At 39.8% G+C, this 26,376-nt stretch overlaps 1 protein-coding gene across 15 annotated transcripts in view; it reads right to left on the reverse strand.

Annotated features, from left to right (window-relative positions):
• Positions 1 to 26,376, reverse strand: part of SERGEF (secretion regulating guanine nucleotide exchange factor) — a 142,520-nt gene that overhangs the window by 109,804 nt on the left and 6,340 nt on the right. For 14 of the 15 annotated variants that reach the window (XR_012056254.1, XR_012056249.1, XR_012056251.1 and 11 more), the window contains 4 exons: positions 26,008 to 26,121; positions 25,245 to 25,307; positions 21,826 to 21,984; positions 2,919 to 3,073 (listed from right to left, as the gene is read on the reverse strand). Coding sequence is in view for 7 of the 15 variants with exons in the window: in XM_030273857.4 (XP_030129717.4) it covers positions 2,919 to 3,073; positions 21,826 to 21,984; positions 25,245 to 25,307; positions 26,008 to 26,121 (491 nt within the window). In the remaining 8 variants the exon portion in view is untranslated. The remainder of the gene's footprint in view (positions 1 to 2,918; positions 3,074 to 21,825; positions 21,985 to 25,244; positions 25,308 to 26,007; positions 26,122 to 26,376) is intronic. The other variant, XM_041716827.2, reaches the window with a different exon arrangement.

The raw sequence follows: 26,376 nt of genomic DNA on the forward strand, positions 1-26,376 counted from the left end.
GTGGATAATTATCTAAAACCCAGGCTTTTGTTCCTCCTTTGCTTCAGTTTAAAGGAAAAAAGTGCTCTTATTTCTCAAGGTCAATGTTTTCAGTTGAAGCCAAACTCACAATGGAATAGGTCACTCACAACACTTCAAAAATCAGGTTTTGAAGCGGCAGACACAGACATTATAGCAGTGTCAGTTCAAAGAAAGGAGAATCCCTGGTCTTTGGCAGAGAAAGTAGGCAGGCCATGGGCATGGAGACAAGGAGCAACACAGGAGGTTAAATCTACTGTGCTGTCCTTGAGCTAAACCCATGTGTCTTTTATACTGTCCTCTAATCCTTAGATTAGTTTCTCCACTTTGACTTTAACAATATTAACTGAAGTGCAGAGGCAATCAGCAGACCACAGCTTTGCCAAAAATTCAGTTGAATCATTAAAAGTGATTTATAAAACTAGACCATGAATAAAAATCATCAGTCATAATCCTCAACTGTTAAACTGTCTCTCTGCATTAAGCACAAACATTGGAATTGTTAATTCAAGGTAAACATGGAAAAGATATTATCTTCTCTATATTCCTTCCAATTCATCTCTCAAATCTAATCATGAGTCCATATGATAACAAATGGAAAAAGGGGCAGCTTGTGTGTTAACAAAGAACATCTCATTCTGCATAAACTACATACTGCAATTGAATGCATTTTCAAGTATAAATTCTAGCTTTGGCATAATTTTGTAATCTTGAAGTGAAACAATTTAGGTTCTTATTTTCTGTTTTTCCTTTTTTCATCAACACAGCTCCTCCTAGGATGCAGATGATCCTCTTAAGTCATCTTTATGCTGTTATCTTTGCAAAGAATGATGTCTGCTCCAGAACACTGCCATTGCTAATCACTCAAATCAGGTCCCTCACAGGTCTATAAGGAGGAACAGTGCTGAGGGCAGCAGAATAAAGATGAGATTGTTGCTTCTCTTTCTTTTCAAATAATCTATCTGAATACATCTCTTCACTTTCATGGATCACTTGTCCTGCCAAGGATAAGTTCCACTGTGCAAAATCTGCAGCTGCCTTGGCTTTGTATTGTCCAAGAAATAACAGAACAATGTACTTGAGACACTGCACGCAGCACAGATCAAAAACAGTGTGAAGTAGCTTCAGAAATGGAGGTGTCTATACATAATTAATGACAAAAAGTAGGGACCCCCGTGTCAAAATGAGGAAAGTTGTCTGAGACTCAGAGGAGTTAAAAGTGACTAAACATTAGGGCAGCATCATGAGCTCTGGGGCCTTAGACAGAGGCCCTCAGGATGGCATCTCTTCCCTCCAGTGTGTCATCCACACAGTACAGCTTGTGTGTGTCAGAAACTTGCTGAGGGTGCCCTCGATCCCACTGTCCCTGCCACTGACAAACAGCACTGATCCCAAAACCAGTGCCTCAGGAACACCACTCCCCACTGACCTCAACCCTGTGACTGCAGAGATCGAGCCACGGAGTCACCCACACCTCAGATCCTTGTCTCTTGGATTTAAAGACAGGATGTCATGTGGGCAAATGACAAATGCTTTGCACAGGTCCAGGCAGATGATGTCAGTTGCTCTTTCCTCATCCACTATTTCTGTGACCCCATCATAGAAGGCCACCAGATTTGTCAGGCTGTTGGCCAGATCTGCTGTGGTGAAGCCATGTTGGCTGTCCTTATTTTCCATAGACCTCAGCATAGTTTCCAGGAGGATCTGTTCCATGATCTTGACAGGCACCTAGGTGAGACTGACCAATCTGTAGTTCCCTACATCTTCCTTATTTCCCTTTTTTAAAACTGGGGTTATGTTTCCCTTTTTCCAGTGGGAACTCCATTAAACAGCCACAGCTTCTCAAGTATGATGGATGGCAGCCTAGCCAATGGTTCTGTCAGTTCCCTCAGGACCCATGGATATATCACATCAGGTCCCACGGACTTGTGCACCTTCAGGTTCCTTAAATGGTCTCAAACCTGGTCCTCTCTGAGAGTAAGCAGTGATTCAATTCTCCTTGTCCCTGCCTTTGCCCTCTGCAACTTAGGCCGTGTGGCTGGAGAAGTTATGAGTTGGTTCTTTTAAACTGTTCAGGTTGGTTTTTTTTAACTTTTTTAGAACAAGGCAACTCTTCAGAAGTTTCACAGGTTCTCTTTAATACCTTGCTGAAGTTTAATGCACTGAATGACTACACTCTGAGAGTGGCACCTGAACCGATCATTAATCTGATTTTAAGCCAACAAGGCTATACCTTAAACAAAGCCCACCTTCTGCCTGCTCTCCCATCTCTGCTTTCCTGAGCACATCCCCTTCTTCACTCACCCTACAACTCAAACTGGAGACTTCTCAAGGAGCACAGGAGATCAAGAGTAAGCACAGTGGGCAAAAGTTCTCTATCAGCCATCAACCACATATCTCAAACACATCACAAGTTTTTGTTCCTGCCCCCACAGGACTGGGAATTTCCACTCTTCTCAGCTGCATACAAGCTAGAACTGTTAATATGGCTGTGTAAGCCTCTCCCATGGATCATAGAGACCACCAGTCGTGATTTTTGGGGGGTTGGTCTGGAGTTTCAGACAAAAATAATGCTACATCTCCTCTGTTCAGCTGCACTGCAGGCACAACTTACACCTGCACACATTGATACCTGAGAGAACTTGGAATCTTTTGCTAAAGCTGATTCTACCGAGGGAAAAATTAGTTCCTGAATGCAAAAGCCTTTTGAAAGAAATAATTGAATCTTACTAATTTCTGAATTTCCAGGAAGAGTGAGCAAGGGCTTGTGCTGCAGCATTTGAAAGGGCTCTGTTGGGAACATTGTTCTGATTATTTTAATGCACCAAAAAAAAAAAAAAAAGAAAAAGAAAAAAAAAGGAGGGGTATGGAAATGTGGAAATGGTAATTTTCTTCTTTACCTGAGATGCTCCATTTAGGCAAGGAACTGAAACAGGAGTGTTACACAGCTCCAAGCACTGTTCAGATGCTGTGCTCTGCTGCCCACCGGGAACCACCGCGTGCCTTCCAAGCTGCCCGTAGTCGACTCTGCCCCAGGTGAACACCTTGCCGCCTTCTAAACACAAAACACATTTCAAGATTACTTATTCACCAGGTTCCTGAAACATGTGGATGCCAATTCAAAGCCAGAACTTTTTAACACATCTTATCTACAGCTTCAAAAACCTGGTGAAAACTTATTTGTGGGAACAGAACAAAAAAAACCATTAAAAACTAGCTCAAGATATTATGTTATACTTCTGTGAAGCTACTCATTCTTCATTGACTTGTTTTCTAGCAGAACAACATCTGGCTAGTGGCCTGGGCTGCAAATAAACCATGTCAGTAAAGCTGCATAACCTGGATATTCTGCATACAATAAATACACTTCGGTTACACAAAGGACATATTTTAGATTAATGGAAGCACAAACAAAACCGCTTATTCTGATACATAAAAGACTACAGAAAAGAGAATTATCATCTATTCCCATTCTTTGCCATAAACAATTCATTGCATGACCTGCATTTAACAGAGTTTTATGTTTTCATGATAGAAGTTACATTCTGTCAGTGTTAGCAGAGCTATAGTCCTCAGGAGACATCTGGTTAGTCAGGAGCACCAGCACAACTGCTATTAAGCATTGGAAATGCACTGGTTTGTTTTCACAGGAATCACACATTGGCCAAGGAAAGGCAACTTTAAATGAAATCAGCACTATATGGCTCATCCTTCTCTCCAAGGGTTATTATTCCAAGTGCACTGCTGCAGGACTGACACCCAAAACACCATTCTCCTGTACGGATAACATCCATAAACATCCTACTTACCTTTGCTTTCTTTGAATTAAAATAAATAAATCATAAAAAGTGACAGCTTTATTTTCTTAATGAAGTGACTAGGTCCCTGCAGATAAGTATGTCCCTTCTGGGCTTACAATTTAAAAAGTTATATACACACAGCAGAAGGTAAAGTCCTCAACTTGGTTTTAAGTAGAAGCATCAACCCACATTCCAGCCCAGAAAGAAACTTGCAATGACCTTGAGTTATGTACACAATTTGGCCAAAACTCAAACTGCTCTCCAGAGTGAACTCAAGACATCACGTTTATAGGCCAAAAGATGTGGATTTGGGGGAAACACCATCCAGTCCTGCAAGTCAGCTTGCACAAACACACACACACCTCTCCCTGCCCCACAGAGGGATCGGGTGCAGGGGTCACACCACCCAAAGATGACAACTGAGAGGTTTCTAAACAGATGCCAAAACACAAACCCTTGGAAATCTGAACACCTCCCTTTTCCTTAGGGTGCTGTTAAACTGTCTTGATAGGGACACAGGTGGACACTGCTGGTTTGTGGAGATTAAGGTGATAATGCATTCTGTAAATGAACTGGAAACTTCAGTTCATATACAGGAGAAGTATGGGCATTTTCCTTGGAAATCTGCTGGCAGTGGTATCTTTTACTCCAATCACTGCAAGTTTTTCAGATGCATTCTCTCAGTTCATGGATAATGCTTCCCCTAAAATAATTAAGTGATAAAATTAGTTGTCCTTCTCTCTCAAGGGTAGAAAGCTTTTTTCCTTTGCAGCTTCCTCTCAGTTCAGGGAAAAGCTGAAAACAGTCATATGCTATATTCAATACAAGTGAGGTCTTTTAACACAGTAGCTACATTTTGTTAGGTTAAAGGATAAAAATAAATTCATTAAGAGAACTACTAGTGTAACTTAGGTTAGGAAGACAGTTTGAGGTTTAAAAAACATGCCTGTTCTGAAGTTTATTTACTTTGCAATTTACATAGATCTCTGATAAAGGTATCTGCAGCTGCAAAAATGTACGTAACAAATTTAAATATAGAGTAAGCTTCAGGCTTTTAGATCAGACCAGGTTACTGCACTTCTACAGAACCCTATTAGTGGACTGAGAAAGGACAGGCAGGCTGCTCTATTTTATATTAACTCTAAGAACTGAAACTGAGTTTTATGAAATCTAAAGCCAGAAAGAATTTTTGTACCATTCAGTTAGATCATTAATATACCACAGGCTCTCGAGCCCTACCCAGACATTGCTGTATTGATTCCAAGGACTGTAGCTGAATTAAAGCATTTCAGCCCTCAGAAGCCAAAGTATCAAGTGCCACAGGCAAAAACATCAGCAAGCTGCAAGGCCTCTGAAAAGGCAAGCTTTGAATTGGTAATACAGACCCAGCTCCTCACACAGTCTACAGCACCAACCCTACACAAAGACAACAAAGGTTTCTCTCAACTCAACCTCTTGGAGGAAAAAACTCCTTCCCAAAATGAATCTGGTGCTTTCTGGACCCAGACATGAACAAGAAACACCAGCCACTCACAAAACAAATGGGAATCTTTGCACCATTCCACCAGGGCACTGCTCCAGTGCAACTGAAGACTGCAAGCATATAGGAAGGATTAAAACATCAACAATGCTTAGCTACAAAAAAAACCCACCTGCCATCCACAGATTCTATTTTCTTTCACTAAGCAAGACAGCAAAGAATCACTTACTCCTGCAAAACCAAACAGAACCCTTAGCAGAATGTAAATTTCTGTAAAACATGAATGTAAAATGTTTCCAATTACAAACACAGACCATCGCAATTTACTTTTTCTTTTTTGCCACAATAAGGGAAACAAGTTTCAAGTGGTTATTAGTACTCAAGTATGGAGAACATTAATTTAAAAATATTAAAGCCAGATAAATCAATTTTTGCAATAAATTAATTTTTGCTTTTAGGAAGAATTTCTTGAATGCCCAAAGTTAAGCAACCAGCTGCTTCTCACTGCTCATCAATGCAGTTCTCAGTTCTTTTGAGACATATTCCTTCCCCAGACTGTTCCCATTTGCTGAGCATTCCCCATCCCATGCTCAGGCTCCTGCTAATAGTCAATCATTTCTATTTTTCAGCAAAAAAACAACTGCCCAGGGATCCTTTAAAAAAAAAAAAAACCTCAAAGTACATAAATCTGTCTTATCTATGAGAGAAACTAACAGAAGCTGATTTAGATGTGCCTTTTCTATGAAATACTGATTATACTTTCAGCAAACAAACAAAAAAAACCCAGTCTCAAGTGGATATTTCAGGCTGAGGCAAACACCAATGCATGGAAAATTCCGCCAAAGGTTAAAGTCTCGTCAAAATCCTAAGGAAAAGAAAGCACTGAGCTATGACAGAAAGCGTTGAGCAATTGTAATAGGAGGTATTGCTACTGTGCTGCTTATAAAATAGATGGTATTTTAAAGTGTTCTAAGAATATTTGAGAAAAAGACATTAGTCATACAGAGTAAGGAGGTTGCAGGATGAATTACTTAAGAATGAAGGGTGATATAACGAGGAGTGTTGGTCTAATATTAGACTCTGACAGATTTTAATTAGAAGTCAAGAAAACATACACAGTGATGAGTCAACTGGACAGAGTACATCAGCATGGAAGTGGCTGAGGCATCAGAAAATGTGATATTTCATACCAGACTTGGTGCAGGAAGAGGCAACACAAAAGGCAGGAGTTATTTCTACAACTTGTGTAGAAAGAAGGGTACAATATTGGAAAGCTTTCCCAGTTCTTCTAAGATACTAACAATACTTCCTAAGACCTGAATCCTGCCATGTTTTGAGTATGGTGCCTCCAGAAAGCATTACAGTTCCCCTACTGTCAACATCCACATTGTCCAGATGATTTATAGCAGCTGGTCATTTTTTCACCAGGCAAATGCTACATCAAATAAAGTCCAGAGGTTCAATACCATTTGGAATTAAGGAGTAAGAGATATAAATTCATTAATCTTGTGTTATTCCAACTTACAACCTGAATGAACCACACAGCACAAGAGCTCAGAAAGCTGGAAAAAAAGACAAAGGAGAGAAGATTTTTAAGAAAAAACTTTCTGACAGCTCCCTAAGTAAACAACACAAACAACAGTATGCTACATTGGTTGAGATTCTACACGATCATGCAGATCTGGTTTGCTCGTGCTCTTTGAACTGTAGACACAGCAGTGTGCATCAGTGTACACACAGCAGCAAATCACCCAAAACACATGCTCACATCCTTCACAGAATACAGATGAAGGTACATACATATTCAAGGGCTTCAATACAAACCACTCTCTGAAAGGTTCCTCTGCATTTTTTTCATGTCATCCTTGTGTCCTCATGTATAACAAAGCACAGACAGTTAAGAATGTCCTTAAAATTACAAGTTCACTGCCTTCAGAGTACTGCAAATCCAGCAACATTGCATAAAGCACTTGTAGTTGCTTCCTGCCTGACAGTGTAGCTTTTCCTGTGCTGTTTTATACTGCTACTGAGACTGTAGAGCATGTCATTTTCCCCCTTTTAGCATTTTTTTAATCAATCTGCTTGGCCACTTAAGTGGAAAGAATTAGCAATAAAAAAAACAAGTACATTTGTTTTAAAAACAGGTTGGTTGGTTCTCAGTAAAACACAACAGACAAAGAGGCACATTAAAATTTACTTAATTTCACTAGACTCAGATTTATCTTTATATCAATTTTCCTGTTTTAAGAGAATATCCTGCACTAGTGTTATCTCCTTGAAGTCTCTATTTGGTACCCAGGCAAGCTTTGAACTATCCTTCATAAATACTAGATGAAAGAGTTCATCTAGGTTATCTCAGTTCATGGCTGCATTAATGATTATTTTTCAAATGAACTCTGGATATTCACACTGAATGCTTAATGTCAGGCTTGAAATATGAAGTTCTAAATAAAAAATTCCTAATGCCTCCTTTCACATGAAAATTCACAGGGGCAGACATTAAAAATTGACATTTAGAGGCTGCCTCTTGCCTTCTCTCTGCCCTACGCAGAGTAATACTCCTCCCAAATCTACAGATCTCTGTTGTCCTTCAGAAAACCACTGATGTCCTTATGTCCTTGACCCATTCTGAGAAACTTCCTCATCTACCAAGAAATAGCCCTTGTACAGGGCAACCTAACAGAAGAACATACATCCATACATTCTTAATTCCTTCTTGGCTGAAGACAGCTTTATTTCAGCTGGCAAACAGGCATCCCCATATCTGCAGCCTAGCACCTGCAACTGTCTATGGTTTCAGTACAACACAGGATAATCTGTCCTTACAAAGGTTTAAATGGCCCTCTGGTCCTTTTAACACAGGAGCTCAGCATACCAGAGCTGTCCACATCTCTTCACACATCTTCTTCCCATGACCTCCTTACAAACTGCTGCAACTTCCTATAATAGGGCACTCCTGAATTTTTTTCCATATTCATTCATAACAGTCATTAAGAATGTATCACTAAAACACAAATCTATGCACAGTATTGAGGTCATGCCTCATCAGGGAAGTTCAAACAAAGCAGCAAAAGCATTTCAGGGCTGACAGCAACAGAAAACTAGAGATACTTCCATTGCCACTCTCAGTCTTCTGCAGTCACAGGCTGCAATACACAGCTGGTTCAGAATGGTCCATAGAGGACCCACACATCAAGCTGCAGTTCACAAGGGTTTCCAAGCACTCCTGAAGAGATTTAAACCTGCAACAAAAGGCCACAAGTGCCACAGGAAAAGAACCATTAAGGCATCACCAGTCCTCCTGTAACAGCTATGGATTTGCCAGTTACAACTCCTATACTCATCAAGTCAGCCCAAGATTCCTGCCAGGCCAAGCGGCATCAGATGGCCCCAAACCTGGTGATCAAATTTAACCACAGGCATGTGGGCAAGACAAACTGACAAGATTTCACATAATTTCATTTAGATGCTCATCCAGCAAACAAACAGCTTCTCATTCACTGTGACCTATTCCCACTGCTATGGTAATAAAAAGAATTATAAAAGAGAAAATCAGCCTGTCTCCTTTCAGAGCCTCCTGATGATATCAAAACATCAAACACCCAAGGACTTGTACGAATACAGGATATAATGGAAAATAAAATGCTCAATGTGCAGAATGAGAGCTCTTTTGGCAGCAGTTTACACCGAGAAACTTGGAACCAAACAATTTTCTCCCCACTAGGCCACCTGCATTCATCGTGCTTGAACTAATTGTGAAAGGGAAGGTAAACCAAGCTAAGGAATTGATCTGGCTGAAAAACAACCTTGGGAAATGGGAGCTAGGCTATAGCAAACATTGCTAAAGGCAGTGCTCTGTTAAGTCAGTTTAATATTCCATATGATAGGCTAGACATAACTTGCCATTTCCATGACATGCTAAATTTGTCATGCACTTCACCAACAGACCCATCTTTACCAGCACTTTGGACATTTTAAACATCTAAATAGTTTTGACTTTCATTCACTACAAAACAGGCATACTCCTCCTCTTTTGCTTCCATAGTTACACCAAGTTATGTCTTGAGATGGGCAGTGCTCTGTTAATGGGATTATTCACATACTTAAAGCATGCTTCACTGCTTTGAAAGACTGAATAATAACTTGTAATGTGGCAAATTCCAGGACTTTCCAGATGCCTTGGAAGTCTTGTCTCTGGTTCAGGTTTTCCACAGGACACTGGCCATTTTCCTTTTAGAGGAGAGACTGGAACTATAAAGTACCACACAAAGCTCTGAATAAACCAGAGGAAAAACTAAAATGTAACTATTTAAATGCATGTGAAATTGTGTTGATAGTGTTGATATCATACAGATGTATCATCCTGGCTGAAAAAGGAAAATGGGGGGATGTCACGAAATCCATGCAATCATGAAACAAAGCTGGGGAAGGGGGCTGGGGGCAAAAGTGGGATTTTAAAGCCCCTATCAGACTTTGCATTCATCCTGCAAGGTGAGAAAATTCCCTCCTTATTTCCCTTCACTCATGATTAGAGAGTCATGACTGCTTCACCAGCTGTGCCTCTGGCTTATTTTAAATTCAAACTATGATATGTATCTCACTTTCAGACTTTTAATAGCAATGCCTTAAAATGCAGATTGCTGGCTAAATTTAGTTACATGATTAAAAACAAATCTAACTCATCTCTACCCAGCAAACAGAACTGCTGCATTCAAGGTTCAATAGAGGACTTAACTCTTCAACTAAAAACGAAGTCCTAACAAAAAGGAGGGAAAAAAGGAAATCAAATCACAATTGGGTGATGTCTCCAAAAAAGCAAGATGCATAAAACAGTAAGCAGCTATAGAAAACTATCTGCAAAAGCATCATAGTATACCATAGGGTTTTTGTTCAGTACTTCTGCAAATAAATTCTGCACTATGCTACTACAGCAGTATGAGTCATACACTTTTACTGACATTCTATATTTATATCTCCATGCCCTTCTGCACTGTTATATGCTTTCTTCCATACAGGCCTCTCTAACCTGGAATTTCCTTCCTTCTGCAGCTGAGCATCTCTTCCTCTAACATTCCCCAGAAAACTGAAAAGACATGCAGTTCTTTCTGGACACCATTTTGGAAAAACAACACCCTTGAACTATCATAATATGCTGTGTGCGCTTTTATTTGTTTCCAAGTATTTTCTTGTGTCCAATTTCCTAATTTTTTGTCTCTAAAAGGACTGCTTACATGTTTATCCCCTTTGAGGCAAGGCCCAGGTCCTGTTTCATTAGACTTAACACAGTACAGTGCTACAGAAAATCTTATTCAGAGATTACAGATTACAGCATAGGCATGTTTTCCAGACCATTTTATGAAAAGTTGCAAAGATTTGTGAATGTGCCTGATTTGGAGAACTCAAGATCCTGCTACTCTCAATATCCCATCGCCATCCGAGCCTCAGGAGGAACAGCCGTGTGCATGCAAGAGATAAACAAAGGGAAGGTAATTAAGTTCCCAGTGCTAATATTTACCTTGTCAAAAGACTCAAGGGCGTGCTGTGGAAAGGCAGAAACAGAAAACGCAAAAGAAATGCTCTGGGATGGCAGCCTGAAGGAGAGCTGGGTTTTTTCACTGTTGTCCACAAGATGCATTCCCAATAATAAGAGACCAATTGCACAAGAGATTTCATTAGATAGCAAGCCTCAGACAGAAACAGAAAGCATGACAGAAATAAAGTGTTAGAAGAGCAGTCCTTGGATTTGCTAAGTGGCTTGAACTTCCTCAGTCGCTCCTGAAGCAGGCAAGTTCTACATCCCATGGAGTTCAACCCTAACTATGTGCTGTTCTGTTCTTAAGAAATAAAGTACAAAGAAGAGAACAGTACCACAAACCCAACAATGGCACCTCCAGAGCCTCCCAGGAGATCACCCGCCTTGTTCAGAGTCAGAATCATTATAAGAGCAACTACAATTGACTAAGACAGAGTGGGCTGTGCACCTCAAATAATGAGCAGCGTTCCCGCTGACAGGAGGAACAAAACAGTCTAAAAGGGGATGGGAAGGAAAATTCATAGCCTTTGAAGTCAAGAGATGAATAATGAGCAATAAGGTGATGTATTCTCTCTGGACTATCATCCCAATTTCTCCCTCCACCCACAAGAAAGTTTAAGAGTTGGGCAAGGGGGTGGAGGAAGAAATAAAAGCACAACACAAGATTCCACTTTCCATTACAAGATGTTTAACATCAAGGAGACTGCAGGGAGAGAGGGGACAAAGGTATAAATGGTTGCATCATGGTGAAAGCATCCAAATGCCACTTATGCCCTGAAAAAAAATCCATCTTTTACAAGGGGATACTATCCAGCCAGCAGAGCTCCCTTTGACTCCTTGTGTCTGTCTCTTAACATTGTGAGGTATTTTCAGCATTTCAGAGCAAGTCTAAAAATTTAGGAACATTATAGACATGTTACTAATATCTGAGTGCAAAAACTATGAGTGCAATACAAGTTTGTCCCATAAAGGAATCTGCAATTCCCAGCCAAGAGGGAGTGATGCCAGTGAGATTTACTCCTGATGCTTACCCAGTGAAGCAACAGCTGTCCACAACTACCTCTATAGAGCTACAACATCTCTTATCTGCTTGCAGTGCCAGCACACCTATGTTTAAGTGTGTCTATGAACAGGATTCTCATGTAAGTATTGATGTGCTATGCAGCCTGTTACTAAGAGGGGTTAAGGTTTTAAAGTGAGAGGGGAGAAAAAAAAGAACTTTTCTCATTAGGAGTAAGGAGGGGACACCAATGAAGAACAAAAAGCTCCTGTTTTTTCAATACCTTCTTTTCTCTGATGTTACAATGGATATTGATCAAAAGAAGCAGTACCCTCCTATTCATGCTTCACACAGTGAGATAGGGCAGTTTCTAAAGAAGCCCTGAGTTTCCTCCTGTGCTAAAACAGCTTTTCATGAATTTTGCTTGAACACTGCTCTGGTGAACTATTGGAATTTTAAATAACTACCCAGATTTTTAAATCACACACAGCAGAAGTTTGTTGTATTTCAATTATCAGCTTCTACCAGTGTGCATGGCCATAGAGCTTTGGGTTTTTTTGGCATTGTGTGTTCTGTTTATCTCTGGCAAAGTGAACAAGCAAGAGGAGACAAAACAGGATTTAACACCCTCCTTTGTACTGCGTGACTTGTCAGGATGATTCTTCAACCCACATGAATATCTAATAATTCACACTGCCACCCTTTTATCATCCCCACAGCCTGACATTCACTTCTGGGTGTTTTAATGTCCATTTGGTCCTCAATGAACAGCTTCAGCTCCAGGCAGCTGGGTCATTAGCAGGCACAAGCCTGAAATGTGTGTACAGGCAAATTCCTACAGAATATCCATCAGCTACAAGATCCAAAATTCAAGATAAGAAATGCCAAACTGATTTTCAGTTTGCTTTCTATCTTGGTGTGGAAAGGACAAGCAGGAAAACATTCTTCTAAAGGAGTTTCTGTATGTATATTTTGGGCAGCTTTGTAGAGGTACATTTCTGAAAATTCTAGAAAAGTAAGAGTTCCTATACTCATAATAAAAAGATCTTAGCAAAAGTGACATAAAGCACTGTCCCTGAATAGATCGTTGACCACACAGTGGTTTTTAGATTTTTTTTTTCTTTTAGTTACATACAGAGCAAAACAGAGAATGAATCACCTAAGGAAATCCCACCCCTCCTAGGGTTTTTCTCCTGCATGAATCAGATGCCAATACCTCCTATTCATCCAGGTCTTTGTCCCTCCAAAATAATCCATTGTGATTATTATTACCTACTGTGGGCCCCATAATACTGGATAGAGAAAAAAGCAGACCTGAACAACACAGGCTCTTAAATCCAGCAGAACATCCCAAAAACCTACAGTATATCCTAAACAACATAGAAAATGTAATTCCCCTTCATCTGCAGAGTTCAATCTCAGCTGTTTGGGATCCATACAGAATATATGTAGCTACCCTGAGAGACAATGAAGTCTAAATTGGAGCTACAAAAAAAGGAGGGAGTTCACCCTCAGTTTCAACTACTACACCACAAGCTGTGGTTCCTCACAACTGGAATACTTTAAAGAATAAAAGCCACACACGCTTGGCAGATCTCATCATACTACCCAAGTAGCAGAGCCATTCTACAAGACTACAGATTTGTTATTGAAAATTTACAGCTGCTGATACATCTCCTGTATCCTACAGCACCTTACATCAAATGACTTATTTCAAAATTACTTCAAGGTAATCATGAAAGAAACAATCTATGTAGGCTTTATGGATATTTTTCCTGTTTGTGTCTAGGTTTTTAAGAAAAAAAGTTGCTGGAAAGTACTGTTTTTCAGAAATACTCAACTCTTAAAAAGCCCTCTACCTATGTTGGAATAGTAAGACTAATTAGTAAGCATTAAACATGAATAATTAATTATAAACAGGAAATGTCACTTAAATATTATGAAAACAAGTATTTAATGGCTTTAAAATGCTACTAAGGTTAAATAGGATCAATGCACTTGCATAGATGGTGCCCACATGACAGCTGCTTTCAGAAGCTGAGCTTAGAAATGCTTAGCTTTGTAAATGCCTAGCTTTAAAAGAAGTTATTTGAAAATGCAGTAGCCACTTCTCAGAAACCAATAAAACTAAGAGGGCAGAGTCCATATACCTTGTTCTTGGCAATTACCATGCACATTACTTCAACTATCAGGTAATGGTTGGTTCCAGCTTCTTATTCCATACAAAGTGAGGGCAAAGCACTTCTACCTTACTGAGGATTCCAACTTTGTCTGAGACCATGTTATATTCACTTTGCCTAACTGCAGAAATTCTGAAGTGAAAATTCTCACTGCTTGTTGTGTGCTTCACATCAATTCTCTTGAGTTGCCAAAATTCCAATCATGATGATGGGATCATCATCCTTTTATTACATGCAAACTACGTCATATGACAACACCCAAAATTGCAAATTTTTTTGCCACCCACTCAGATCTCCCAGCTGGAAGAGGGCATAGGGAAGAACCCCTCAACCCAGTCTTCCAGGCCATGCTCTTTTTGCTGGATAACAGGATACAGAAACATCATTGTGCATAGCTGCTAGGACCCAAAGCATATGGGTCTTAAAGCTGAATTAAAGCTTTAAGCTGAATTAAAGGTTGAGGGGCAAAAAAGGAGGTGAGTTATAGAGTGTCTCGCCCAATCTGTCATAGCAGCACACAGCAGTGGTCTTGTAAGTTCCACATTTGGATCTTTCTCTATTAACACCTATGAATATGGAATTTGGAGGCAGTTTACGACAGAAGTTAAGAAACTGTGAATTTTCTCTTGCCTTACCTTGCTTCTTTTCAGCTTCAAATAGGTGAATTGACAGAGACCCAAGTACAATGTGAATTATTTCAGCATGGCTGAGGAGAAAAAGTTTGACATATAACAATGCAGAAACAGTCAAACAGAAGAGCAAGCGGCTTAGATAGTGCCAGCACTTCCAGCTGCAAGTAGTCAGAAGAACTAGAAAAGGACATGGCCAAACTCTTCTTCGTTTAAGGAAATTTGGAGCAGCTTTGTGCCCTGGTTTCACAATAGTTGTGAGAGGGGTGGTGTTTTCAAGGCAATTATCATTACTACCTTTGCAAGAATTTAATTTGCTTTAAGAAAAAAAGAGTAAGAAAAAAAAAAACCCCAAGGAACAGCTCAACAAGGTGCCCTTCTCAGCCCTGTGACAAAACTACAGCTCCTCTTGCACAGTTGCTCTGATGCTGGAGGTTACTATAAATAGAACAAACACCACATTTACAGATTTCCTGCACACAAGCACATACTTATTAATGTATCTGACCTTGTTTATTACATTTGCTAAATAGATGGCTAGCCATAAACTGCAGCAATCCAACCACAGAAACCAAAGGGAAAAAAAAGGAAAACTAGGGAAAGTAATTAATTCCTTATCTCATCCACTAATGACCTGAACAAAATCTATACCAGATCCACATTTTAAAGCTATAATTTTTTTCTGAATACTTTTTATAGAAGAAAATTCTGTCAAATTGGGACAGTTACATTATTTAAGTCCACAACAATCACTGTTCCCACTTGTAAAAGAGAGGATATGGCACATAGAGAAAAAAAAAAAAAAAAAAACGAGGAAAGGAGGGAGAAATTCAACATAATAGTCCCTCTTTCCACACATGTGGCCTAAAGCCCCAAAACATAATGTTGAATGATGACTGAGTCATTTTCCAAACTCCTCCAATCATGGAGTACTTGGTAAAATACATCTGGACAGGACTAAGCAAGTGTGAATCACAGAACCATAGAATCATTAAGGGTGGAAAAGAACTCCCAGATCATCAGGTCCAACTGTCAACCCAGCACCAAAGCCATGTTCACTAAAACATGTTTTCACATGCCATATCCACAGGTTTTTGAATACTTCCAGAGATGGTGACTCCACCACTTCCCTGGGCAGCCTGTTGCAAGGAAGGAACAGGCCCTGCCATGAGAGGAAGACATAGCCACAAGATCCAAGACAGATCCAGCAGAAGATCCAAAACAGACCAGCCTTACCTACCTTATCTTCCCCTTCTGCTGTGGGAAGGGCACTCTGTGGGCTGCCCCACATGTAAGAGGAGCAAAACAGATTGGAAAATTTTTGATAGTTGTTTTCCTTCTGTTAAGTTCACTCTTACTCATGAGCTAAATTTAACAAAAAGCCATTTAAATCCTACTCTTGCCAGGCCATCTGAATCTACATTTGCCAATGCAATGTCACAGCTCACAAAAGGAATTTCAAATATTGAGGTAAGTTTCTTTGTCCTTAAAGCCGATCACTGATGTTTCTATTTTACAATGAGTACCTTCAATCACACTTAGTGACAGCTTAGCATCTTCCTGACACAGAAATTTCACACAGAAATTACATAAGATGGTATGCACAGCTGTTTACTGCACAACTGGAAGTTCCTAGCAACAAGGAGAGGTAAATGAAGAAACAACTCAATTACACAAAAGAGGATGTTAGGAAGTGACAAATCTTTGCATATGGACAACTCTCAACACTTGATAATAACCTTACAGAATGTACCTTCAGTTCCCATTGGACCCAACTTCCTCTTCAGTGACCAAACCACTGAATTAATTCCTTCAAGACTTTTATCAAAACCATGTAAAAGTAACTGCCAGCAGTGAACAGCACAAATAGGAGTGTACAATCACAAAGCAAACACACACACACTTTTAACTTTTTAAGTTTAAAAATAAAGCCAAGGAATGATGCCAGCCCATGAAGCCAAAGAAAAATGCCAACATCTTCTTGGTATTTACAGCTATCTAGAACAAAACTTTAAAATAATCATTGTGGAAGCTGAAACACCAATGAGATGAATGTGTCAAAGGAGACAGCTCTGAAGACAATACAGAAAGGCAACTTCCAGATGCATCTAGAATCATTCATGTTATTTGCATGCTAAATTTCCCCACAGCTCCCAGTGTTCATGTCTGAATTTTGGTCTCAAAGCTTGTGCATTTCTTTCTCTGCTCTTGTCATGCTCTACACTTTATAATCCAATGCAGGAACTTCAAAATACGCCCTGAAGTTTCAAAATTGACCCCTGAGGCAGGTGGACGAAGGCTTTTCTTTTTTGAACACTCTTTCTTGAACTAAAGTTCTGCTTCAAAGAGGTTCAGGGGTACCTATCGATTTGGAGGTTTTGGTTAAGCTATTTTTCAGTATTTCACCTGTATTCCCAAAACCCAGCATCCTTCCAATGAAATACAGCTCCCTTGTGTAGGTTTTCAGTTTCAAACTCTTGGCTGCCGTGTCTAAAAAGAGACAAGCATTAAAGCAAAAAAATATATATGATACACATACACACACACAAATTAGTATTTGCCATCTTCGGGAGCTGCTGAAAAATTCAAGGTAGAGAAAGGTTGCTTTCCAGAGGAAGGCTGCAGAGCCTGGATTCAAGAGCAAACTGGAAAGGACCTCTAGTGGGCTGAGGCTGTGCTGCTCGGGTGTCAGACGCGTCCTTCCCCTTCACCTCCCCACAGCTGCACAACTTGCCAGCAAAGCCCAGGAGCTTTACCTTGTGACTGCCATCAGAAAAGGCACCTAGAGGTGAAACTACAGCCTCTGTGCAAGACTGAAATGCTAAAGGTTAATGACTCAAACAAGATCATTAGAAATGTTCTCTCACCCTGCTCTCAGTGCTTGGAGGGACACGCTGTCATTTGCTTTAGAAAAAAACAGGAGATGGTTTCTATTTTGCTGTGTAGGTCACTAACATGTCAGACCCCTTCAGAGTGGTTTTATGTGGCCTAAATGACATGACATCAAGGGACATTCAAAGATGCACAAATTCAGATGCACATTTGGAATGAGGATTCAGAATATTATTCAGACTATGTCACAGCATTTTGTTCTTCCAAGATTTTTTAGCTGTAGGCAGTTTTCCACAGGCAGCAGAAACAGTATTTCAACTGCATTTTTGAAGTAACTTTCTGAGTGAAAGAGCTTGGAATACTTTATCTGAGCTCAAACAAAGCATAACTTCATGTGACACTATGTGACAAATAGATTAGGGAATGTATTCAGGAGAATAAACAGATAATAAACCTGGCCAGATTAAGGAAGGTTATTGATTAGGCATCCCAATTAAAAAGAAAATATCTTGTTTTGAATGGAAGTTGATGATTCACCTCAAAGTCTTTAAAATACTTCTTTTGCTATATTTAGGTTTGCCTTCAAGTCAGACTGGTTCTATCATTCCCCAAAGTAGACTAATTTACATCTTACACATTACAGGCCACAGCTTAGCTCTCTTTGAAATGACCTAAGCAATAACCTCTCTTTCAGCAGTTACCCTCAAAGTGTTTGCATTAACTCCTGAGGGACCACAAATTAAAGCTGACATTGTTAAGGAGAGCAGTGTAAGACAGCTGCTCATTATTCAAAAACAGTATCACCTATACTGCAGTGGTGCTCCTTGTGCCACTAAGCACAGTGCTGGATAGGAAGCCAACCTTATACAGAGTGGTTGTCTGAAGAGAACAGCACTTGTACTTGGAGTCCAATGCCACAAGAATGCACCTGGTTCTTTCCTTCACATGGAGCAGCAACAGCACTGCCCTGCCATCAATGAAAAGTATTCCTGAGAGTCACTTGAGCCAAGCATTCACACAGAAAACAAACCAAAGACACCAGCACGTTCGTATCTCACCATCAGAAATAATATAACTTAGAGTACTGGTGATGCCATGAAGTCTAACTGTGCTTCCTTCCTCAGTAGGAAACAGTAATCAAGGCAGGAAAAGAAAGCACTCATCTGTCTTGAAGCATTCTGTGAGTTATTTTACAATAGGAGTATGTACAGTGGAAATAGCCCCAAAAGGTACCTCTACAATAAAAAGAACAAGGAACTGAAGCTGATGAGGATCAGTTAAAGGTAAGGATTAAAAACACAACATCTTGTGAAAATACTCCTTAACACCTTTAAGTCAAGGAATTAATTTCTCAGGAATTAATGTCTTAAATCCAAACTGCTTTATAATACAAACAACAGCAAATGAAAAGAGTTGATCAAACTCTAAAAAGAAATAACAGGAAACCTCTGCTGAATGAGGTAGAACATATTATATGAAAGAGAAGCAGGTATTAAAGTGATTTCAGGTGCAATTAAAATCCCTTGTAAAGAGAGAATAGGGAAGAAATTAAAATGAGTTCTGCATTTTGCTTTGTTACAGTACAAAATTTTGCCAGCAGCATGAAGGAAAAACAAAGCAAGTCTTAAAACAGGCCAGCTTACATAAGAGGGAAAGACAGAAGACAAAAATATTTATGCTGCGTTCTTTTATTTCTGATAACAAACTTGATAACTTGCTTGGACTCACTTTAAAATTGTCAAACCACTGCAACCATGGAACTGGCAACTATTCCTCCAGATGGTTGCTTTTAACAACATCACTCATTTACTTTTCACTCTTCCATTAGTTCTGCAGCCAAGGACTGCTCACCTGGCACATAAAGATCAAAATGGCATTTTTAAATGGTAGAATTTGTGAATCTATGCATTGTGTGTCCAGTGTTTATCCACCCAGTTCCTTCCTGTGTCTTTCCAATGAGAAGAGTTTTAGTTACTGTCAAGACAGCTGCAATAACAAGTTTTTCATTATTACTACTCTAACCAGGATTAAAGTTCTGGAAAAAAAATTCAAACAAAACTCCAAGTATTTGTAACAGCCTCTTAAAATTCAACTACCTTCTGTAGCAAACACTACAAGAGAATTCAGATACAGTAACAAACTTTAAACTACTAATTTGTATTGTGTTGGAATTAATAATTAGAAAAAACTTCTTTCATGCAGCAATATCTCTGTACACTGCAATGTCTTTCCAAAGTATGTTTTTATCTTCCACAATGAGCAGAGAAACATCATACTACAATGTCCCTTCCTTCCATTTTCCTGTGTCCAAAAATCACTCTATTTTGCCTCCTTTCCACTAACTGGGGAACTCCCCAGAGTAAAGCAAGCAGGAAATGTTTGTATCAGTATCTCTAAAGCGAAGTGCATGCAGCCCTAGGTATTTACAAGACAATCCACTGGAGGGCAGGATGAAAATTACATCTAAATATTTTAATTTATTAATAAATTATTAACTGTTTTAATTATTTAAGTCAATAAAGTAATACTTTAAGTAGTGTTTATCTCATCCTTTGTAAAATTTCTATTGTACATATATTATAGTTCGTATATTACCACATTATATGTCTAATTTATAAATAAGTATAAATATATTAGGGGCTGCATGATCAAAAAAAAACTTTACTGAGCCATAACATTTGGGCATGTTTGGTTTATGACTTCAGCACCAGGAAACTGAAGCAACATTTCCTCCTTTGGCAGAAGGAGGCAAAAACACTGGTGGAAGGAACTGCATGCAGGGGACAGTTCTCAAATGGGCTGCATTTCTCAGTTATTCAGCTGCAAGTTTGATGCAGCAAATGATTTTTCAGAAAGAGTTAAGTGCTCCAGCTCATACTATGTCTGGTAGCTGAACAACCCTTGAAATTCCCATGGGATCCTGACTGGTGTCTGGAGGCTGCCAAAGGCCATTCAAAATCTTATTCCAGATGATTTAGGTTCAGGTCCATTGCTCTTCAAAGAGATTTAAAATTCTAAATAGATGAAATATGGTTTCAGCAATAACTTGTGCCACTGCATCACTTGGCCAGTTTTCTAATGCAGATGTAGAAAGTCAGCTGATTTTTATACAAATTCTTTTTAAACATTCACCAGCAAAACAGCCCTGTTAGTCCCTTGACACACTTTTTGTTGTATAAAAACACCTGCTGAAATACTCCATGTCTGTAAATACCCACAGATAAGTATCATGTAACTGAAACATTGAAGTTACTAAAACTCTGGGGAAATTCCATTTAGTGGGCATGCTCTGTTAAGAAATAGTGAGGGAAAGCAAACCAATTTGTCAAGACTCACTCTAAAAATCAGGTTATCCTGACTAATGGTTTCTTTCTACCATTTCTGTTCCAGTGAGGATGACTTTAAGCACTTAATTCAAGAACTACAGATTTTGAGATAAACTCTTTCACTCCACCTGAAAAGTGTCCAAGCAGCTCATAGCACCCACTGCAGCTTTCAAATTTTCAGTACAGCATCCTCTAAAAATCAGAGTTCAGACATTTCTTATAAATAGCTAAAAGAACTGATTTAGATTTAGATTACACAAAAGCTGATTTAGATTTTTTTTACACATTTCTCTCACATACTTTGATATCAAACAATGAATGCTATGAAACAGAAAGCAACCAATTTGTTTTTCCAGTCACACATCACAGCTCTGGCTATTCCTTTTCCTCTGTGGAAGACTTTCACCCTCTTGTTAGCCTTAACTATCACTACACACAGTGCAACAAGAGAAGCAAAGAACACAAACACCAAAAAATAGCTTTAGATGCCTGTCTTGCCTTTCCATCTCATCTACCTTTCCCTCCTGCCTTTGTGCTTCACACTCGGATGAGCTTCCCTTTACACATGAATATCACCGTTCCATAACCTTCCTCCCTTCTCCTCTCCTCCTAGCTAAGAATCTAACCCTACAGCCCTCCACATGTGGCAGCTTTCACACTGCCCTCATCTCAAAGATTCCCAGGAAAGCTTCAACATGAAATCTGCCTTCTTTTTCACCTTCAGGGAATGCTCTTCAAGTGTAATGAGGCCTCTTTTTACCTGTCTTTTCCAAATATTTTCTGCCAGCTTACTTTATCTCACTGATTTTCTTATGAACATACTATTATCTTTGCCCTTAATGCCCTACTAAAAGAGCAGCCAAAGGATTTCTGTCCTCATCATTTTTCAAAAGACAACTGAATTTGGTCAAGCTGCTATGCTGTGTGTCCAGCCACTATCAGTGAGAAAGAATACTGCTTGCCTGAAAGAAACAACTTAAAATCTGCTGTCTGGATGCCATATGTTCCTGCTTTTTAAATATCCTACCTGTCTGTGCCACCAGGTGGGTCCAGCCACTCCAAACTGCTGCAATCTTTTCATGTGAGAAACACTGAGTGTCAATCTTCTTGGGCTCAGCAAGAAAGATGTTTCTGCTCACCAGCTGCCCGTGTTTGTTGCTGCCCCAGACATAGAGATGTCCTTCATCTACAACAGAGAGAGAAGTAAAATCTGTTTAAAGGGATACAGATCTAATACCACCAGATTCAGGCTCTGTCTCAGTTCAGTGATGCTGAGGAAAGAACATCTCACTTAATTTATGTTCTCACTGTATTCTTTTTCCTGCCATTCTTTACCATTGTAACTGGGTTATCAGAAATATTTGCAAGGGCCTTAACAACACAGCTTATTTTCTGAGGGCTCCACAGACTCCCTGAAGCAGTGAGAGTTTTCAGGTCAAACTGCCTAGATTGTTTATAATAAAGACTAATTTTTATTTTAAAACTAACCACAGTAGTCAACTTTTCTGAGTAAAAGAAAATCAAAGCATCTTGGAGACATTCACTGAGCAGTCCCTCTCTGTCCACCCTGTCCTTGCAGCTATTATTTCCACTCCAAAGCTTTGATTACATCCAGTAAATAACTTTCTGGACTGCAGCAAATAATTCAAAGCCTGGTTGGCTGCTCTTGCTCTGCTTTACAGTCTCCCAGCCTCTCTACAAGAGCCAGACTCACAGCTCTGCTCATACCAATTCTGCCTCCTTCAGCTTCAGCAAATTCAGTAAATCCCCCGAAGCAAGGACAGTCCAGTGCTCCCTAACTCACCTTGCACAGTCACTTCCTAAAGGAATGGGACATGCAGCTATGAACACACCTGAAGCAGGCACCACCCATCATAACACAAAATTAAAATATTATTGTGCCTCAAAATCACACCAGACAACACCTGAGAGACTGCTGTAAGTTGTCACTTGCCTTCTACATCTATTTTCTAAAAGAAGTATTTGTTCAAATGCATACTCCAGGATTGCAAGCAGGAATAAATCTTTTCACAGAAATACCCACAGTCCTTTACATCAATGCAAGCTGGGGTTGCTCACAGCCTAAGAACCAATGGACACTGACACAGTGATGCTCACAAGTCCTTCTGCAGACATGACATATCATTAGTTCCATCTTTGCAGGACAAAACTATTCCCCCCAGCTCCTAGGCCTCCACAGTAAAAAAAAAAACAATTATCCACAAAAAACACTTAAAGAGAACATGAGCTGCCAGGCCTCCCTGAAGTCTTTGCCAGCCTGCACAAGCTGGAAGTACAAGAAATAAATCTTCCACATTATTGTCAGCCCAGAAAGACTGTAAGCCATGTATGTTCCAACATGGAATTGTCTAGAGCACACCTCCACAACACTCAAGGCATCAGGATATCTCAGGTCAGCACTGAACTCATTACAAGCACCATGACAGAAGTAAATTTTTTCAGAGGCAAAAGAAGAATAAAAAAAAAGTAAAACTTGGGCTACAGTATATTTAATAATCTCAGTTTGGTAACAGCAATAGAAAGAGTAGCCAAGAGGATTCCACCACATCTGGTGAAAAATCGGTAAGTGGGAGTGGGGGGAGAAGCTAGTACTGACAGTCTTCTGCAAGACTTGCCATGATCCTCTTTAAAAAAAACACAACTGAAATAAAAAGGAAAAACAAGTCAAGCAATTGTTTTGTTCAAATATTCAAATTCTCCACTAAAACAGATAAATTCCTTTCCAGCATGAAGGACACACTCCTTCTGGAAAGAAAAAAAAAAAAAAAAAAAGAAAAATAAAAAAAGAAGAGGTGACAGAAACGCTAAGAAAAACACTGTGGCCATTCATATTCCACATTAGCATGCATTGCCTCTGGCCCCTCCTTTTACAAAAGGTGTATTTTCTTTATCCCGGGAAAAGTCACATGCTCCACCCTTATCTCTTGAGTAGGTTTGAGCAAAAACTTAGACACTAGACTTAGACTTAGTACCATATGCTCACCCCTGGAGGGCTCAGGCCAGTATGGAAACCAGTAGACTCTACCATCCTTTTTTCCAAGGAACCCCCAATCCGTATCTGTAACCACCCACATCAACAGCTGTGTCCCAAACCTGCCTGGCTGCAGGTATTTGACATCCCAGCAGCAGGAACTCATGGAACAAAGGCAAAGAAAACTGCACCACAGTGGAAGGCATTCATAGAAAAAAGGGCTCATTTAAATACAACACCCTGCAGTAGTATCTTTAGTATATGCATCATTAAAGTAAAAAATATTTAAAGTAATAACTATCTTGCAGTATGAAGGTCAGCAACAGCATCACATTATAAAAGTATTTGGCATTTATTTTTTCAATCTTGGTCCCACTGCTGCCAAATAGACTGCTCTCTTAAATAAAAAGCAAAAGCATGAAATTATAATCTGCTCACTGTCTAAATAGAGACTACCAATTATCTAAAGTAGATTTTATTTGTTCTTACAGTTTGTCTTCACTAATCTTGCATACATTTTGCATCTCAAATCAATACAATTTACATCTTGGAACATCTCCCCATACAACTAAATCTCTATAGATCTGCATAAGCAAATACTCCAGTGCTCCTTTAATGATGACAGAGGTACCAGATGGCTGCAGATTTGCTAAGAACTTGTTCCTGTGAAGTTTGGCAAAGACTTGTCTTCATAAGGTTCAATATATTTTACACACTTCAAAACTGTAAGATTACAGCATGAAAGCTATTCTGTTTCCCCTTCTTCCAATCTGTCAAAATAAAAAGAAATCTTTATTAGACTTTCATTACTGGATACTCAGTACTCCAGCATGGGAGCACTGCCTAAGGATCAAAGAACAAATGGCAGACATTATGGAAGTGCCTAACTACTTAAAGCAGCTTCCTGCTCTTCAAATAAGCTTTGTGCTCTTGCACCACAGATCTGCACACTGCCTAAGACACCTCAGACAGCTCCAGGCCTCCCCACACCCCTGCACTGCCCCATCCAGGGGCAACAGCTCACACTGCTGTGGCTACCCTGCTCCTGCTGCCTTTCCTGGGACAACCACCCAGCACACCTCTTCTCCCGGGGCAAGGGGTTGCACTGGTCCCAGCAGTAACCAGCTACCCAAGAGGGCATCCTGCTGCAGCTCCAGACACTGACAAATGATTTGAATTATTAGCCATTAAGAGCCCAGACCCTGAATGACATAAGGGCTAAGGTCCCACCCGACCCTAAGAAAAACACACAAAACTCAGAGAACTCAAAGCATGAATCCAGCTCTTAAAACAAAAGGAAAGTTCTCAGACTGCAAAACTATTACAGAACAATTGCCAGCACTAACTAGACCAGATCAAATTTTACCAGTTTTGCCAAAACTAACAACATTTCAAAAGCAGAGAAACCTTTGAAGGGCAAGATGAGGACTTTTACCTTTGTACTTGAGGCTTACCTGTGAGGGACACCGAATGATAGGAGCCTGCAGCAACTGCCTTCACCTTTACATCTTCCAGGCCTGGAAAAAATGTAGTCACATAAAATTTCTACAGCAGGCATCAATTCACACACAAACATGCATACAAGTGTAACAGGATGGTGATGACTGTTAACAAAAGGCTCTGCCTTTGGGCCACACACATGCCAGGACTCTCATTTTCCCCACACATCATGATTTTCTGTGACCATTCTATCCCTCAGGTACTCCACCCCATGTTTACAATACCACGTGGCTTTGTAAAAAGGAAGATACATACTATTGTAAATGCAGGTGAAGCCGGTGGGAAGAAATGATGATGTCTGACTCCAGTTCAGAAGGCTGAATGATTCCTTTATTATAACTATACTATAATACATTAATATACTATTTAAAGGAGATACTAAAACTACAAACCTACTTTTTCTAACTACCAACTCTAACTCACAAGTCATGACCCTCTCTCGAGAGTCCAGCCACAGGTGGATTGGATTGGCCATCAGGCTCAAACAATCCTCACCAGAATCCAATCAAGCAATCACCCCAGGTAAACAATTCTCCAAACACATTCCACATAGGAAAAACAAGGAGCAGAAACAGAAATTGTTTTCTCTTTCTTTCCTCTGTGCTCCTCGATGAAAAAATCCTGAGAGAGAGAAGAACGTGCCTGCCACAACATACTGCTCCAAATTATATTCCTGCTCTATTCCACCCACACAAAGGAAGCAGATTCCTGGATTACCTGCCACTTCCCAGGGCTCCTTTGCTGTCAAGAACAGAGGGAGGGATTTTCCTTGGCTGGCACGCTTTGCCTGAGATGCCATCCCAGCTCCCCACTGCAGCACCAAACCGCTGTCTTTTCAGAGTAAACACAAATAAGAGAGATTAAAACACGTCAAGCACCACCAAAAATCACTTCACACGTTAATGAACAGTCATTCATTCAAGTAATTTTCACCAATTCAAATTACACTTTAAAAGACCTTTATGCCAAAAAACATTCAGATAACCCTATTGAAACCAACAAGCAACAAAGAGCTGTAGTCTCAGTTTACAGGTAAGAAAACTAAGAAGGTGGGAAGCTATTGGAGGCTCAGTAACAGAAATCCCG

The sequence above is a fragment of the Taeniopygia guttata genome, chromosome 5 (genome assembly GCF_048771995.1).
Source record: "Taeniopygia guttata chromosome 5, bTaeGut7.mat, whole genome shotgun sequence".
Lineage (NCBI taxonomy): Eukaryota > Metazoa > Chordata > Aves > Passeriformes > Estrildidae > Taeniopygia > Taeniopygia guttata.